The 19593-nt window shown below is 37.5% G+C and overlaps 1 protein-coding gene across 3 annotated transcripts in view; it reads right to left on the bottom strand.

Moving 5' to 3' along the window:
* PHF6 (PHD finger protein 6) overlaps positions 1–19593 on the bottom strand; it is a 50296-nt gene that overhangs the window by 18409 nt on the left and 12294 nt on the right. For all 3 annotated transcript variants that reach the window (XM_055338850.1, XM_055338851.1, XM_055338852.1), the window contains 2 exons: positions 12777–12910; positions 12458–12501 (listed from right to left, as the gene is read on the bottom strand). In XM_055338850.1, the coding sequence (XP_055194825.1) occupies positions 12458–12501; positions 12777–12910 (178 nt within the window). The remainder of the gene's footprint in view (positions 1–12457; positions 12502–12776; positions 12911–19593) is intronic.

The following is a 19593-nucleotide window of genomic DNA, read 5'->3' as shown; positions in this document are numbered from 1 at the left end:
TAATTAAATAAAACCAAACCTCAGTTTCTCACAGTAACCACATTTCAAGTGCTTATTTATCAGTCACATGTTGGAAGTTGCATCTGTACTGAATATCACAGATATAGAATGTTTCTCTCATCACAAAAAATTTCTAATGGACAGCACTGTTCTAGGATAGCTTCTTAAACTATCATGAAACTCAAATGATCATATCCAACAAGGAAGTCATCCGTAAGTGAACGAACCACTGATCAAGTAATTAAAACAAACATTAAATATAAAAGGAATCTCTAATATAGATGGTAAAAAAACTATGTTGCAAGTTAGTTGTATACTTTAATGGATTAAACAAAATGTATGTAGAAATTTTAGAACTGCATTTCCCAGCAATTTGAAAAGAATTTCTACCATTAATGGAAGGGTGTTTCATTCAGCTATTCACTACAAACATTTTCTTTACTGAGGGCCCACTGTACATAAGACAATGTATTTAATGTAAAAGGGAATAAAAATCAAATGTTCACTTGTCTTTTAGGATCAAACTAGAGAAAGTTTTAGGCACAGCACTAATGCCTTCATTGTTTTTTATTTTAACATAAGTTTTCAATTCCAGGGACTAATTTCTCAATGAGAAAGTATATCAACTTCTATTCATAGATGCCAATATGTTTCCTAATAAATACTTCAATGGTTTTTAATTCTTTATTATTTCAGAAATAAAAACATAATCATTATGGCAAGAAAAGAGTAATTCAATTAGTATATCTGAATACATAAACTCAAGGAACTGAAAGCATTAGATTGCAAAACAGTTAATAAAAATTTATATCACTGCAACTTCACATAACCACCATAGGATTTGAGGAAGGAAAAAAGGGGAAAAGGTAGAAGTGGATGGATAGCGTTTTGTAGGCAATGAGGCAAATTCATGTAGCTAACTCCCTGTGAAGACAGAGAAGTCAAAGATACCTTCTGGTGGGGGGAATAAGGTAACCAGATGATGGGCATTAAGGAAGGCATGTGATGGAATAAGCACTGGGTGTTACATGCAACTGATGAATCACTGAATGCTACCTCTGAAACTAATAATACACTCTATGTTAATTAACTGAATTTAAATAAAATTTCAAAAAATAAAAAAAAAAGACACCTCTTGATCCTAACGTTATAACAAATTTCCTATCAGGACTACATCACCGACTTTAAACTTCAAACTGACAATTTTTAAGACACAGAATTTCATTAAAGCTGTTAGAATTACTTGCACTTGCCCCACATTAAATTCTTTAAAATGAAAATTCCTAAGCAAATGTTACATTCTAATACATGTTACACATGTGATATACACAATATTCTGTTAAAATGAAAATAATAACCACTAACACTGTAACACTACATTCTTAAACACTCTTAGAGAAATTACTTAACTGATTCCATTCCATTATCAGGCCAACATGACTAGTTTTCCACATGGCTTTTTTTTTTTGGTCCTAAATATGGAACCATTTGGTGTAAAATTTTAGGGCACTTTAATAGCAATCATAAAAGACTGACAAATTTTACTATATTAAATTTTCAAACTTACATAGCAAAAAAAAGTGCTAAAGTTAAAAGGCAAACATAAACTAGAAAAACTGCTGCAATTGTGAAAAAGGATCGGTATACTTATGATGGAAGCTCATAAGAGATTAAAGTCCCAACTGAAAAATGGACCAAGCATACGATCAAGAAATTCTCAGAATATAAGTAGTTAAACATACTTACAGAAAATTTGACTTCTCTAGAATCAAATTGTAAATTAAGGGATAAATCATTTTCACCTATCAAAATAGCAGACTTTACTTATAAAAAGCAACAATAACAGAATAAGAAAAGTGTTGAAATAAAAATCTAAAAGCCACCCCACAAAACTATTGAGCTACACCATGCTTCTGGATGAACAGGATTAACATCAAGATGTCAGCTCTCACTAATCTAATTAATGCAACTGTAATAAAATGGTTGATCCCACAGTTTTCTGGAAGAGTAAATATATAATACCCAAGAATATTTTTTAAAAGAATCAAAATGTACTATAAAGAAACAGCAGTTAAAATCCTGGCACAGGAAGAGACCTATATCAGCAGAAAAGAAAGCAAGGTTGAAAATAGACCCATAAGCATATGGGAATTCAGAGTATAATGGTAGCATTTCAAATGAGTGGGGAAAAGGCACGATGGCATAAATGGCTATCCATTTTTTAAACACTGAGATTCCTTTCCTCATACCACATGAAAAAAAATCTCATCATAAAATAACAAACTATAAATGTAACAGAGAAGAAAATGGAGGAAAGTATTCTTTATAATCTTGGGTCAAGACACCTAAGAAGTCATAAAGGAAAAAACTGAGATCTGACTAAACATTAGAAACCTTTGCATGGGGGTTCCTGGGTGGCTCAGGTGGTTGGGCAGCTGACTCTTATTTCAGGTCCAGTCCTGGAGTGGATCACCAGGTGGGGCTTTGTGCTCAGCAGGAAGTCTGTTTGAGGATTCTCTCCCTTTCCCTCTCCCTCTGCCCCTCCCCAGGCTGGCCTATACACTCTCTCTCTCTCATAAATAAATAGATCTTTAAAAAAAGAAGAAGGAAAGAAACCTCTGCATGGCACAAGGCACCATAAACAGAGTTAGAAGACAAATGATAAACTGGGAAATCATTTGCATTTAGTGACAGAAAATTAATACCTCCACTATAGATATCACTCACCACAAATCAATTCCAAAAGGACAAGCCTCAAAAGAAAAATGCACAAAGGATAGAAACTGGCAATTCACAGAAAAAATATAAACGACTGAAAAAAAGATAAACAGAAGCCTAATTGTACCAGTTGACAAGAGAAGTAAAAATTAAATGAGATAATCAGATTTGCAAAAATTAAAGACTGATAACGTCCAGTGCAAAGGCAGGAAATACACAGCACAGTTGGAGGGAGCATAACCTGTATGTGTGTGACAGTCCTTTCCCTAATGTTAAATCCAAACTCCTTTTTAAAACTTGACCCTATAGGGGGATGCCTGGGTGGCTAAGCGGTTGAGCATCTGCCTTTGGCTCAGGGTGTGATCCTGGAATCTGGGGATTGAGTCCCGCATCGGGCTCCCTGCACGGAGCCTGCTTTTCCCTCTGCCTATGTCTCTGCCTCTCTCATGAATAAATAAATAAAATCTTAAAAAATAAAATAAAATTTGACCCTATAGAATCACTTGTATAAGTATGTAAGCATATATGTACAAGGAAAATCAATGCAGTCTTATTCGTATAACAAATGTAAATGATTTTTATCTAATAGAGAAATTCTTAAACTGTGGTTCTATTTATTCTATGGGATATAACATAACGATTTAAAAGAATGAAGTCGGGCAGCCCAGGTGGCTCAGTGGTTTAGCGCCTGCCTTCGGCCCGGGGCGTGATCCTGGGGTCCCGGGATCGAGTCCCGTGTTGGGCTCCCTGCGTGGAGCCTGCTTCTCTCTCTGCCTCTCTCTCTGTGTCTCTCATGAATAAATATATTAAAATCTTTAAAAAATAAATAAAATTTTAAAAAATAAAAGAATGAAGTCAATCAAAGGGAAAAAAAGACAAGATTACTTCAATGGAGGAAAATAAAAACAATGAGGTCAATCTGTAAACACCAATAGGAAAGGAGGTCTGTGATAAATCACAGAATAAACAAAAAGCAAGTAGCATAAGAGAGTACATACATATTCTACTGTGCTACTGTAGTTGTGTGCATAGATGCTATCTACATAGGTTTGTATGGAGGTAAACAAGGCTCTGGGAAGATGTCCACCAAACTTATTACCAGTTACTCCTAGAGAATGTGACTTCAGTGTGAGGGGAGGGCTTTTAGAACTGCTTTAATTGGGGATCCCTGGGTGGCGCAGTGGTTTGGCGCCTGCCTTTGGCCCAGGGCACAATCCTGGAGACCTGGGATCGAATCCCACATCGGGCTCCCAGTGCATGGAGCCTGCTTCTCCCTCTGCCTGTGTCTCTGCCTCTCTCTCTCTCTCTCTCTGTGACTATCATAAATAAATAAAAATTAAAAAAAGAACTGCTTTAATTTAATATTACTGTACTATTTTAATTTTTGAAGCAATGCATAATGCACTACTTCTGCAATTAAAAGAATTCATAACATCCAGTGTGGTGAAAGAAGTAAACTTATCCACCATGGATGGGAGTACAATCTAGCACAATCTTTACAGAAAGTAACATTGGCAACGTGTCTATCAGGAACCTTAAAAAGACTGAACCCTTTGACCCAGTGATTGGACTTTGGGGAATTTATCCTAAAAAATAAATTGAAAATGCACATGAAAAAACAAGTATGAGACTAGTCACAGTACCTTTGTCTAAATTATTTATGGTTACATGGTTACAATAGGTCCCCCCCAATTCAGAAGTGTGAAAATGTTTTAATATTAATTTTTTTCTTCTTCAAGAATAATTATAAAAGAACTCTGCATAAAAAGTAAAAAATCTTTCTTTCCACCTTCTAGTTCCACCTGCTCCACGCTCCCAGCTGGTGTGCTAGCTTTCTATGCCTCCCTTCTTCCTCCCTCCCACCCTTAACCGCTTTTCTTTTCAACCTCAAGGGCTGAGAGCCTGGTTTTAAATCCTGGAACTGCCAAAGACTGTGTCCTCTTGCCTCAGAGCCACCTCACAGGGCCCATGAATGAACTGAGTGAGTTAGTTTCCATAAGAACTGAATTTAGAACAGTGCCTGGCACATGAAACACTCTCCATACCTGTCAGCTATTATATTCCCTGTGTGTGCAAATGTGTTTTTTAAAAGGATACACAAACAAATGGCATTCTAAGCATACTATTCTGCATCTTGCCCTTTTCTACTTAATTTATAAATTGGAAATATGCCAAATCTAAGAGCTAACATTTGAGCTTTTGGATGCTGTCTGTGCCAGATATGCTATGCAGTTTATACACACAATCTCATCTGAGCCTCACGACCATCCCTGCAAGTTTGTATATGTCACCACTCTAGTCCCTCATTTTACAGATAAGGAAAAGTTCAGAAAGGTTCAAGAATTTTAGCCAAGGTCACAAAGCTAGGAAGGGGCAGAGCTGGGACAAATACATGCCAGTGAATTACAACTTGCTTTTAAAGTGGTAATACCCGGGGATGCCTGGGTGGCTCAGCGGTTTAGCACCTGCCTTCAGCCCAGGGTGTGATCCTAGAGACCCGGGATCGAGTTCCGTGTTAGGCTCCCTGCAAGGACCCTGCTTCTCCCCCTGCCTGCATCTCTGCTTCTCTCCCTCTCTCTCTCTCCCTCTCTGTGTCTCTCAAATAAATAAATAAATAAATAAGTAAGTAAGTAAGTAGTGGTAATACCCAGGATGCCTGGGTGGCTCAAGTGGTTGAGTGTCTGCCTTTGGCTCAGGTCGTGACCCCAGGGTTCTGGGATGGAGCCCCGCATCCAGCTCCCTACAAGGAGCCTGCTTCTCCCTCTGCCTATGTCTCTGCCTCTCTCTGTGTGCTTTTAGCAAAGTGGTTTGGAAACAGATATAAGGGTAAGGGTGGGACGAAAGCTCGCTAAAGATGTGTACTCTTTCGTATTGCTGATGTCTGTACAATGTTTATATACTTCTTCAAACAAATGAATGCAATCAAAAACCAAAGCCTTACCCTTATATTCACAGCTGCAATTCCTAAAACTGCAGGCTGGTGAGGCAGGTGACGAAACAAGGCTGTGCTCCTTCAGGTAAAACGGAGCATTCCTAACCTTTATGAGCACAGCTCCTAAGTGCCTAGGTCACCTCGGAAAGGCCGAGCCCCTCCCTATTACCCGAACGCCACGATGAGGCACAGGAGTGCCTGACTTACCGAGACCCCATGCTCCTCGTATGGCCAAGCCCAATATGTTCCTTTATCAATTCTCTTCTTCCTGATCAGTATCTTTCTCATCTTCTCCCTTCCTGGCTTAAGCTCCATTGCCTTTCCACCCCAAAGTCTCACATCGGTTAACCATATGAAGTAGAAAGGACTCCTGAACAGAAAGTCTTAAGACTGCCACCTACTAGGTCTTAAAACCTGGTAAAGTTAGTTAACGCTCACGAGGCAAAGTCTCCTGATGTAACAAATGGAACTAATGATAACACCTTCCTGAAAAGGATGCCTTAAGAAACTGTGAAAAATGCCTTGTAAACTATAAAATTCTATTCAACTGTTAGTTATTACTCTTGTTATACCTTGTGTAGACTGTGAACTCTTTGTCAAGAGGCTTATTTTCTAAATTACCCAATGCCCCCACACCCAGGAGGCACTCAATAAATGTGTATTGGAATTATTTTGAAAACAAAAGCAAAATGACAAGCATTATGATTAGGGTAAGCATCACCACCTCTCCTTTGAATCTTTAGGGCTGAAACAAAAGGAAGACTGGAGGTCGCTTGCCCTGCCTTCTCCAATGGAAATTCAATGTGCATGTGCTCTGCATAAACTGCTTTTTCAGCAAAGGTAGGAGATAAATGATTTTGTGCATATTCATATACATATGCACATATAAACATGCAGCATACATCAAAAATATTAATACTTATTTTAAGTGTGCTAAAATGAAATGGATCTGGAATTTCATTCAAAATAATCCAGATGGACAAAGTAGGTAAGGGGTATAGATGAAACGAGACTGGCCACAAGCTGATTGATGATGGCTAAAGCTAGGTGATCGGGCTTTTTTTCAAACATACTTTTGTGTATGTCTGATACTTCGATAATGAGTTTGTAAAGTATGCTAAATGAAAGATGAGGGTAAATAGTGCCTAGCACAGCACTTTGCACATAAGTAGTCAATAAATCTGGTGAATCAAATAAAAAAATGTGGAGTCAGTTCTAGCAGAGGGCACAATGTGAATACGTTACTAAAATTTTCTAAGTTAAATCACAAATACAATTTAAATTCTATTATCTTCCAAGGAAGAGCACACGAATGTACTATTTACTGAGCACTTTACTATGTGCCAGAAACATTGCTAAGACCCTTAAGCACATTATTTCATTTAATTCTTACAATAATTCTACGAGGTAGGTTTTTTCCCTAAATCCCCATTTTACAAATACTGGCTCCAGGAGATACTAAATAACTTGCCCAAGACCATGTGGCTAGTAAGTGGCAGAAATGAGATTCAAATATAGATCTGATTTCAGAGCCCATATTCAACCAGTATATATGACTGCCTTTCTGGTACTTCATAAAGCTATTCAGTGCTACAAAACTTAAAAGGTTTTTAGAGTCACTGATATCATAGTAAAATCTCCCTAAACTTACATTTGATAAAAGTAATGAAGATTGGAAGGTGCAGTGCATTCTAGAAAAACCAAGGGGAAGAAAATACTAAGGGAATATGAAAGCAGGCAAAGGCTTTGAATCTACATAGATGATAACACACTTTCAACATACTTCTAATATAACTATGGTGACTCTAGTTCTTGAAACACAAATTGAGTCATATGATTTGACAAGCAATCTCTAAAATAAAGTTTCCAAACTGTTAAAGGCGAGCTCTTCCGAGGTTAAGCACAAGAGATTTCTTTATGCTGTCTTTTATGGTCCCTGCAAGTCATTGTGGCATTTATCACTAAGCTATTTCTAAGTAATCTTAGACTTATAAATTCCTATACACCCTCCACCCAAATGTTAGGACCTTACCACATCTGCTTTATCACTCACTCTTTCTTCATTCATTTGTATACTATTTTCTGAAGGGTTTAAGATGCAAACATGATGCCCCTTTATCTCTAAGTAATTCCATGTGTCACCCCTGTATTTCAATCAGTTGGTCACATATCTGTCACTAAATGGTATCTTCCCCCCCCAAAAAAAAAAACCAAGACCCTGTTTTATTAATTCACCTTGCTCTGCTAACACCTGATACAAGAGAAGTCACAGGAGGCAGAAAGGTCACCCCAAAATAAGTGATGCATTAAATACCATATGCTTTGTTTCAAGTCAAAGAAAAGAGATTACAAACACTTCTTGAGCACCCATACCATGCCCATCATCCTGTATTGGGTAGTTTAACAAAAATAATAAGCCACAAGTTTGGCTACTTACAATGTCAAGAACCTAAACTGAGCTGAGCTTATGTTTGTGATCACGACTTAAGAATCTACACATTCTTGCTGCGGATAGCTAACACTCAGCATCTACTCTACTGCTTTCTATCTCATCAGATGACTTTGCTCCATATAAATTATTAAACAGAAAAGCTTTAACCCCTTAATGAAAAGGATTTTAGAAGAACCACAAGAAAGACGTAATCACAGTTCCTTGTAGGTACTCAAACATATACTGATGACAAGCTGTCATGTTCAAGTACTCCTACAATACAGAAACTAGCAGCAGTTATAAGCTAGACCTATATGTTATTACCATTGACATTTTAAAAATATTTCTTTAAAAAAAAGGTAAAGAATATACCTATTATCTAAATACATAGGCCGAAGGGGAGAAAAACATAAAGATGCAGGATTTAATTCTGGCTTTTCCTGTCCATTTTTTTATGTATAAATTCCTATTAAGACTAGGACGGCACTACACCATTTTAGGTGCTCAACAACCACATGTGGCTACTGGCTACCATACTGGATGATTCAAATACAGAACACTTCCACTGTCACCATACTTTCTACTAGACTGCCTTATTGAACCATTAAGTCTGTATCCCCCTGTAAAAACCACTGCACCTAAAGTTCACGTCACTCAGCTAAATGACTGCTTCTCAAACTTTAATGTGCAAAAAAACCACCTGGGATCTTGCTAAAGTGGCGATTCCTATTTAGTAGGTCGGGGTGGGGCTTGAGATTAGGCGTTTCTAACCAACTCCCACATGATACCAATTTTGCTGGTACACGAACTATGCTACCTTCCCCCCTTCCGTGTTGCTGACAATTACCAACTCCCAATCATTCTATCCCATGCATCAGATTTTCTTTAGCATACAGCTTACAGCTCTTTTTTCCTTCCTCGCCCCTGCCGCATCCTGGGTGATTTCAAGAGCACACAGGACAACCCAAGCAAGTTCCTCGACCTTCGATGGTATCTTCCACCAACTACCCAATCCCTATAATCACACCTAGACACCTTTACAATCACCTAAAAATGGTTCTGATCACTGAAATCACTATAAATCAAGCACACTTTGGTACCACAAAATGATTGCTTCCCCAAGTACTTTCATTCACATTGCTCTTCAACCTTATCAGGACCCCCTGTCTATTAATTCCTTCCTGATTCTTTTTTTCCTGTCTTCACTTCCTTATCTTAGATTTTTTGCCTTGCAAATATCCTGAACTCCCTTTTACCTTTACTTCTTTTTGGAACACACTTGGCAAAAATCCCACTTCTGAACTAACCAACTAACCCTTTTCTCTGTGCTATACACAGGATCCTGAATTGCTAGAGGAAGTCACACAACCTGAGGGTATCACTATAAACATTAATGGTTAGCAACCTTAACTGAGCCCTCTATCCAGTCTGGAAACCTTACGTTTCTCTAGGCAAACTTCCTCTCCCAGTCTTCACAACTATTCTTTCAAAGTTTCTCCTCTCTCCTTCAATTTCCAACCCTCCTGTCTCCCCCTACATTCTCCTTCAAACAGACCAGTTAGGAACTACCTCTCCCTTTTCCTTCTCTCCTATTACAAATTGTAATAGGGCAATTCTTCTGTTTGCACACTGAATCTCCCTCCTTCCTGGACCTTTGATCTCTTCTTGCCTGTCAGATACTTTCTCGTAAGCATTTATATATCAACCATTCTGTTGCCCTCCCAAAAAAAAGGCCAACTAAGTGAAAGAAGCCAATCAGAAAAGGCTACATATGGTATGATTCCAACTATATGACCTTCTGGAAAAGGCAAAACTATGGAAACAGCAAAGATTCTCAAATTTAATATTTCAAAATTATTACATCAAACTCACATGAACAGACTGAATTATGGAGTATTTACCATTTTAAGTTTTAGCAAACTAGGTTATTGAGCCACTGATGGCAAATGATCAAGACATGGCCATCCACAGGTATCAATGCCTTTTTGCTGCACAGACCACTGCCGTAAAATTCTCAAAGGTAGTCCCTGAAATACAACCCTATAAACCCCAACCATAAATTACAATTGTTAAGTAGAACATAGGTTTCCCATTAGAACAATGACACAGGGACGCCTGGGTGACTCAGTGGTTGAACGTCTCTGCCTTTGGCTCAGGGTGTGATCCCAGAGTCCCAGGATCGAGTCCCACATCAGGCTTCCTGCATGGAGCCTGCTTCTCCTTCTGCCTATGTCTTTGCCTTTCGCTCTCTCTCATGAATAAATAAACAAAATCTTTAAAAAAAAACCAAATAATTGAAGTTGTTTCTGACAAAGCAATCGATATCAAATAAATTTAAGCTAGATAAGTGATAAAAGCCAAAATTCAATAAATACAACTCTGAAGTGCCTTTAAATTGTAAAATTATGCTTCCAGTTCTACGAGTATAAACACATTGTGTAATCTCAATGAGACAGGGGTCCTAAAGTGCTCCAGAAGTATACACTGAACCCCAAATTCAAAATAACTGTATCACAAATTTGAACTGCAGCAATCCTGCCAGTTACATTTAAAAAGTCATTTGAGGGGCACCTGAGTGGCTCAGTCAGTTAAGCATCTGCCTTCAGCTCAGGTCATAACCTCAGGGTCCTGGGATCAAGTCTCAAGTCCCAAGTCAGGCTCCCTGCTCAGGAGCCTGCTTCTCCCTCCCCCCGCCCCTGCTTCTCTCTCTCTCTCTCTCTCTCTCTCTCTCTCACACACACACACACACACACACACACACACACACACAAATAAACAAAATCTTTAAAAAATAAATAAAAAGTAAAAAAGTCATCTGAAAAGTATTATTTTCAATCTTTCTCAAAGCAAAAAGGTGGTCAAGATTATTCTGCTTTATGCAGTCTGCAGTGACTTTTCTCTACCACTAGATGGTACTATCAGCTTCAGAAATGTAAGGAATAAAAGGGGAGCCTTCTACATTAATCCTTGCCATCCTCAACTATCCTCCTGCCCCAGTGTATCTTATACTTGTATTCATCAGATCCTAGCTTCTAACCCTTGGTTTTACCATACACGTATGTTCACTACAGTCTTCAAGAAAATCAAACACGTTTTGAAAATCTGAAGTAATGAAAGGTGGGCAAGCTTCCTCTTAAACTTTGAACAAAAGGTTTTTCAATTGAATTCCTGAACTAAATAAATGAGGAAAAAAATAAACAAGGAAAACATTGTAAAGGTTTCTGAGTTGCACTTTATCAGCTCTAAAACATTGTTCTTATTATTTATACAATCTGTTTAAGGACAAGTTTTGCTGAAGATCATGTATTTAAGCAGCACGACACATACATTTAATTAATTAATTAATTTAATCTAGAGTCTCAAAGTGAAGGATATAGGCATGATCTAAGATATCAAAAAGGGTCACAAACTTTAGTATGCTAACACGATAATTAGGTAAGTCTTTACACAGGAAACTACTTCCTAAATCAATAGGCTCAAATCATTCTAATTTCTAAGCGACATGTTCTCAGAGGCTAACAAAAACTAAAGATCTCTAATTTAAATGGAAGGATAGAATGATCTCAGACTAAATCTAAGCCTTTTAGTGCTAGTGAAGTATCAAAACCATCCGTTTGCAGAAGTATAAAAAAAGTCAGAATTCAACTTAAGAACTTTCCCATCCCTTTTAAAGACCAAGTACAACTTGGCTAATTATAAACACCTTTAGCCTTGTTTTATATACATTTGAGAAATAAACTATAAAAAATTTTTAAAGTTAATATATTTTAAATTTGATGACTTCTTATGAACATGTCTGTATTTTCAAAAAAAGTACAATGTGAAAATTTAACAGAAAGCCTGGTGATCACAAATGTACCAGTATCTCTAGTTCCCATTTTCTTTTTTTTTTTTTTATGATAGTCACACACAGAGAGAGAGAGAGGCAGAGGGAGAAGCAGGCTCCATGCACCGGGAGCCCGACGTGGGATTCGATCCCGGGTCTCCAGGATCTCTCCCTGGGCCAAAGGCAGGCGCTAAACCGCTGCGCCACCCAGGGATCCCTAGTTCCCATTTTCTATATCTGACAGTAGTAAGGATCCCAATTACTATCTTTACAGTCTGCTAACACTTACATGAACACAGAAACCCAAAATCCCTAGCATCATTTTTTCCTAAAGATAAAATATATTCTCAATGTACTCCTTACAAGAACTTCAGGGGCAAAAATTTTCTCAAAAATCCAGATCTTTTTCACTATGTACATCAGTTTATCCTAACACTTTTCTGGATTCTTTGCAGTGTATTCAATATTGAGATACATCTATGGCAAAAATTCGTATAGTAAAATTCACTCAAATTTCCTCTTGATATTGAAAAGTCGCTGCAGGACATACCTTCAGAGTTATGTGCAGTTTTCTTGTGTTTTCGGCAATACACCCTATAAAAAAATGAAGAAATCAAAAATTATCAAGTCAATAAACTAAACTCGTTTTTCAAATTAAGAAAATGAGCAGTACACTTCACCCCATTCACAAGCCGGATTCCAGAAATCTTATTAAACATCCTATGCCCTTCTCTAACCATTAAATTCCTTACCAAAACACCCTTTACAATGATGATGAAATGCTTCAACAAAATGGGAACTTTTACAGAAGCCTAAAGAAAGTATGACTCCTTAAAAAAAAAACACTTAAAGAGAAGTTAAATAATTACATGTAAATTCCTTGTGAAGGTTTTTCTCGTATTTGAGCTTTATCATGCAATGCACAGTGGTAGTGGTATGTCCTGTGACATGTTTTCACATCACAACCAATTGTTGCTCCAGGACAATGGCACAAAGAACACATCTACAGGAAAACAATAAAATAATTATCATTAGTGGGAGATTGTACTAAGGCCGTGATGTCAGGTTAGAGGCATATCAATCTCTGTCAAGGAAAACAAATTGGGTTATTGAAAAGTTTTGTAACCGATAAATGCTAAGTTATCTTGTTTTCTCTCCCAGAAATACTTTGAATCAAATTCAACCAGGGGTATTTTCCCCCCAGATTAAACAGTGACAAAACTAATGGAATATTATTAATGTCTATTGTTTCACTGTGGTCAAGAGAAAATTTGAAATGTTGCAAATCGGGAATGTAAGCTGGGTATAACTTAGACCTTTCAACAATCCAGATTTTCCTGGAAATGAGTAACTGCGAGAAATGTCTCATACCAGAAAAAATGTTTCCTTCACATTTCCACTTAATGAGAATCTTTGGGGAAAAAAACCTCACGTACTATTGGGGGACTTGGTAAAATCATTTTCAAGTGAGGAAAGAAGGATAAAAAGTTAAGGAGACTTCTAAATCTCTCAAGCTCTAAAAATATTTTGTGATGTCAAGTTGATTATGAAAATAGGCTCATCTATTTTAAATTTAATCTGTTACTTACCTCTTATGCATTATAAATTCAGGCACAGAGGTAAAAGAACGGACTCTTTAAACATATTTTAATGTATTTACCTTCTGACTTTATTAGATAATTCCTATTGTTTAACTAGCTCATGCTCTCAATTTAGGAAACAGTTCTTTTAAAAAAAGTACATAACAATGACTGTTAGTGGTTTTGATTAACATATCACAGTATATGGTACTAGAATGGACTTTCAGGTACTGAGTGGACTTTTTTTTTTTAATAAATTAATTTTTATTGGTGTTCAATTTACCAACATACAGAATAACTTTTAACAGGGCTATCTCCTAAGCTCTAAATGCCATGCCAAAATAAATTCTCTATAAGATAAATCTTAAAAACTTTGTTTCTTGGTTGCTAGATACCTTGTTCGGAACTGTTATCATTCCTCTATTAATTTAACATAAAGAATACTTACCATCATAACTGGATTACTTGGCTCCTAAAAAATTTTGGTATACTGAGAACCTGATATAAATTCCAATAAATTCCTTACACTTCTCTAAGCAATTCAAACACTCAACCTCTCGTTCAAACTATCATGTAAGAAATACCCCTAAGTCAGAAACATTCTCAATACAGATACCTCCCAGAAAACATGAGGGCCAGTGGACATGATTAGTACTAGAGAAATACTCCATTTCCTTAAATACAGAAACTTCAAAGTATAACTGTAAAAAGAATTACTGTAACAAATTACCAAGCAGGAAAAGCTGTTAAATACTTTTGGGTGGGCTTATAAATTCTTGAGAAGGTGTAGCATTTCTAAGGTTACTTAATTATGAAGTTTTATTATTTTAGCAAATTATATCTTATTATATCTATTATAGAAATGTTGGCAAAAAGAAAATTAAAAAAAAAAAAACAACTCTCATGCTTAGCAAGCAGAGATGCCCTTACAGTATGTTACAATGTTTATGTGAAAGTGTTTTTCTACGTAATTCTGTACAAACTATTTTACAACCTGTTTTTTTTAACAAGTTGAACATTACTTCACTTCATCAAGAACTCTACTGCAAGTAGTTCATCTTGAAATTTCATCAAAAATGGGTTTGCACGGGTACATTTTGAAAAAAAATTGAATTCAATTAGCAAGCAAAAATGAGAGAGGAGGTAGTTAAAAATACTATACTTGGCTCAACACTGGCAAAAATACAGTGAAATGGGCACTCTCATATCCTGCTGGAAATCACTATACTCTGAATAGCAGCTTGCCTTATTTATCAAAGAGTTTTTAAAAAGTTCTTATTTCCTAAGCCACTAACTTTACTTCTGTTAATCTAGTCTAAAAAAGAGATTCAAATGATTTATATACATATCTTCATTACAAAATTATTTACAATAATCCAAAATGCAAAATCACTCATGGAAAACAACTGAATAATCTTTGAATTCTAGCACACCCATATGTAGGAATATTCTACAGCCACTCTCCAAAGAAAACTTAACGGTATAGGAAAATGTTTATGTAAAATACTAAATAAATAATAAAGCAGGATACAAAACTATTATCTTAATTATGATCACAATTATGATTATAACATAAATTCTTTGAAAATTGGGGGGGAGGGACACCTGGGTGGCTCAGCAGTTGAGCATCTGCCTTCAGCTCAGGGTGTGATCCTGGGGTCTGGGGATAGAGTCCTGCATCGGGCTCCCTGCGAGGAGCCTGCTTCTCCCTCTGCCTATGTCTCTGTCTCTCTCTCTGTATCTCTCACGAATAAATAAATAAATAATTTAAAATAAATTAATAAATAAGAAAGGGGGGAGAGTAGATATAGCAAAATGCTGAGGGGTTATTTTCTTTACAATTTCCTGTGTTTTCTGATTTTTCTACAATGGGCAAAAGTACTTTCACATACAAAAAATTATTTGGGGGGAACACGCTAGCAAATGCTTATAATACTTACCATCTTATCAGTTGAGAATAAGAAGGAAATCAAATGTCCAAAACATACCAAAATTTGTTTTTGCTGGTTCTCAGTTTAAATCTGCCCAAAATATTATAAGTTAACTACAGCACTTTAGGACAGGTAAAATTTATTTATTTATTTATTTATTTATTTATTTATTTATTTATTTATTTATTTATTTATTTATGATAGTCACAGAGAGAGAGAGAGAGAGGCAGAGACACAGGCAGAGGGAGAAGCAGGCTCCATGCACTGGGAGCCTGATGTGGGATTCGATCCCGGGTCTCCAGGATCGCGCCCTGGGCCAAAGGCAGGTGCTAAACTGCTGCGCCACCCAGGGATCCCGACAGGTAAAATTTTTAAGTGAGAAAAAGCTCATTCTCACTTTTGTCAGTTCCTCTCAAGGATGAAAGGAAGAAGATAGACCAATAAAAATGATTTCAAAGAGTAGAAAATTCTTTTCAAGGTTAGCAGTAGGAATTTTTCTCAATTAGAATTTACTGGATCTGGGGGGTGGGGGTGAATGGGTGACGGGCACTGAGGGGTACACTTGACGGGATGAGCACTGGGTGTTATTCTGTATGTTGGTAAATTGAACACCAATAAAATTAATTTATAAAATTAAAAAAAAAGAATTTACTGGATCTATTTTAAGCAGCATTCATATAAAAGCCGAAATACCCACTTGTATATGAAATTCTGGCAAGATGCTAACAAAATAGCAAAGATTATAATAAAATATAAAATTTACACATGCTTATGTACCTATGAACACAAAATGGAAACAGAACTGTTATCTTGAAGTCTGCTACACTATATGCCCCCAACACCTAAATGACTATTTTTCCCTGAATTCCTATGGTACTTAAGACACAGTATTCATTTTGGCTCTTACCATTTTACTTCCTTGTACAGCTAATTATATTTATAAATGTATAGATCTTATCCATCAATTGTTTCTAGACTGACTTTTTTGGAAGACTGACACTGTGCTTTACAAAGTAGTGTTCGATAAATGTGTTGACTTTAAGCTTACTGTTATTGAAGATTTCAATATCTTCCAGTATATTTTTTCTGATTTGTTTCTATTATCTGCAGATTTAACATAATAATCTTCAAGCGTATCTACAAATTTAAACAGTCTGATCTAGAATTTGGAAAGGTAAAAGTGAGAACACAATCCAGTGGAAGGGGCACAGAATGAACAGAGGCAAGAATATTTGGGAGGAAAAGATTTAGCCCTGTGAGATACCAAGTTGAGAATCAATAGAGAAAAAGAACAATTAAAGAAGTTGGGAAACCAGATAGGTCTGGTTAACGTTAAAAAATTTTTTAAGAGGATCCCTGGGTAGCTCAGCGGTTTAGCGCCTGCCTTTAGCCCAGGGCACAATCCTGGAGTCCCGGGATCGAGTCCCACGTCGGGCTCCTTGCATGGAGCCTGCTTCTCCCTCTGCCTGTGTCTCTGCCTGCCTCTCTCTCTCTCTCTCTCTCTCTCTCTCTCTATGTCTATGTCTATGTCTATCATGAATGAATAAATAAAATATTTAAAATTTTTTCAAATTATGGAAAATAAAACAAAGACTACCTTTCTTAAAAATAAGTGGAGTGATAGGAAAATGGGATCCCCAACACAGCAAGGCAGCAGTTGGTTGGTCCCAGGTAATGTTATCCCGTATTTCTCTTTACATAAAACATTTGCCCTCAAATTTGTTATGGGCCTTACTGGGCTCTTAACAAGACTGTCAGCTGCCATTTAAGATCAGGTTTGCACTACCCATGACTCTTGAACGTGGGGAAAATGAAAGTTAACCTGACAGGAACATGGTGAACTAACTGTGGACCTTTTCCCCCTGCAACACTGTTTGTCCCACGCATCAAATATTCTACTGAGGGCTAATTTCCTGCCCCTGATAGAAGTATAAATGTCAATTGTCAGCTAATCCTGTTCATACTCTGACTTCAAGATCTTTAAGTAGAGGTGAAAATTTGTTGATAATCATTTTTCTTTTTTCTCCCCTCTTCAGGTTGCTCCCCAGTAGACCTAGTAAGCCTCAAAACTCAATCACCTTTTCTGAAATGGGGAGACTGGAAAAAAGACCCACCCTACTACAGATGTTTGCACCTCATCTTTATAGTATGGCTAGAAGTGATAGTATCCTTAATTTTTTTTTTACTAAAAGTTATATATATTTAGGATGTATGGCAAGGTATTTTAATAATAGCAAAATGATTACTACAGTTGAGCTACTTAGCACAGCCAACTCTTCATTCAGTTATCAGTTTTGTGTGTGTGGTAAAAGCCCCAGAAATCTATTCTCAACAAATTTCCAGTATACAAGATAGTGTTATTAACTATAGTCATCGGGCCAAACATCAGGCCTCAAAACTTCACTACAAAATTACAACTTTGTACCCTTTAAGCAACATCTCCCTACCTTCCCTGCTTGTGGTAACCACCATTCTAAAATCTGTGAAGCTATCCCATATTAACGTTAAGCTGTACCCAAAGAACCAAGTCTCAAGGAGCTGACCCACTAACTAAAGAGGAACCAAGTCACACACACACACGAGAGCTAACAAAGGGAACCGAAAGGACTATGACTTAGCTAAAGTCCTGCGGGAGCCAGAGGCAGGGATGTACCCGCTCCTCAGGCAACTGAGCTAGGCCGGGGCTGAAATTCAGTTTGTAAAAGGAAGAAGTCCTAAGGAATAAAAGGAGAAATACTGATTTCTCAGTAGTTGTGGGCAAAGCTCAGGGACAGTTTAACCAAGACTATGAGACACAAAGTAAAACTAAAATGAGATCGCCAGCTTCTAAGATGGGCAGAAAGGTATGGCTTTGGGGGAAGGGAAAGCTGGAATCCGATGGCTAAATAGAGCCACAGGGATCCATGGGGCAAAGGGCTTGCTAAGACAGCCTTGCCCAGCCAATTGCTGCATATTGAGTGTGCCTCAGTGACTGACTGACCACCACTGTATAGATATAAATCCTCACAGCCAAGTAGTTACTACTCTCAAGACATCTGCTCCAAGAAAAGGGCTATAAATGCATGAGAATGCAAAAGAGGCTCCAAAATGAGACCATATTCTTGGTCTGTAGGTGAAGGAAACAGGCCCAAAGCACCTGAGTTGGAAACAGGGTACCTAGGCTATCTGCACAGGAGACAGGATAAAGTAAGGGCAGTTCACCTTACACTGGTGTCTATTGTTTTTAATACCAGATAACATCACCTCCAGGAAAAACCAGAACTCGGGATGAGGCAGTTGGGGTAAGTTTTCAGAGCTGCCCAAAAATGCTCCTCAACAACTGCTTTATTTATAGGAATACTTCACATATCCAAAATCATCAGAAAGCAAAGAGTGACCTCTGAATTATCTGCTTAAGTGACAGCTGTCTGACTTACCTGTTAAAAATGCCTAAAAGAAAGGCACCTAGGTGGCTCAGTTGGTTGAGCGACCAACTCTTGATTTCGGCTCAGGTCATGATCTCAGGGGCCTGGGATCAAGCCTGGCATCAGGCTCCCAGCTCAACACAAAGTCCGCTTGACGCTGGTCTCTCTCCCTCTGCCCCTCCCCCTGCTCTTGCTCACTCTCTGTCTCTCTAAAAATAAATAAATAAATCTTAAAAAAAAATTCCTAACAAGAATACCACTGCATGGCAGGGTGGAACATGAACTCATGACTGTTTCTGGTTTATACTATAGCTACAATTTAAAAAAAAAAGTTCAGGGCAGCCCAGGTGGCTCAGCGGTTTAGCACTGCCTTCAGCCCAGGGTGGATCCTGGAGACCAGGGATCAACTGCCACACCAGGCTCCCTGCATGGAGCCTGCTCCTCCCTCTGCCTGTGTCTCTGCCTCTCTCTCTCTCTCTCTGTGTGTGTCCCTGATGAATAAATAAATAAAACATCTTAAAAAAATAAAATAAAAAAGTTCAGTATTTTGAAGAGGGTCTCATTAAAATAAATAACTTAGTATATTATTCTGATGACCAAAGTCATCAGAAAAGGACACACTTGATAGGTTAGGAACTTAAATTCCAAGTGCTTCTAAAAAACAGGGCCACTGAAAAGTACTTTTTTCCTAGAGTAACAGACTAAATGTAAGCAGTTACTGAACAAATCAGTCCAGAAATCTTTTTAAAACGGAAGGCCATGTACTAAGCA

Source organism: Nyctereutes procyonoides, unplaced genomic scaffold (assembly GCF_905146905.1).
Source record: "Nyctereutes procyonoides isolate TBG_1078 unplaced genomic scaffold, NYPRO_anot_genome, whole genome shotgun sequence".
Lineage (NCBI taxonomy): Eukaryota > Metazoa > Chordata > Mammalia > Carnivora > Canidae > Nyctereutes > Nyctereutes procyonoides.
This window is presented reverse-complemented; position numbering and strand designations above follow the sequence as displayed.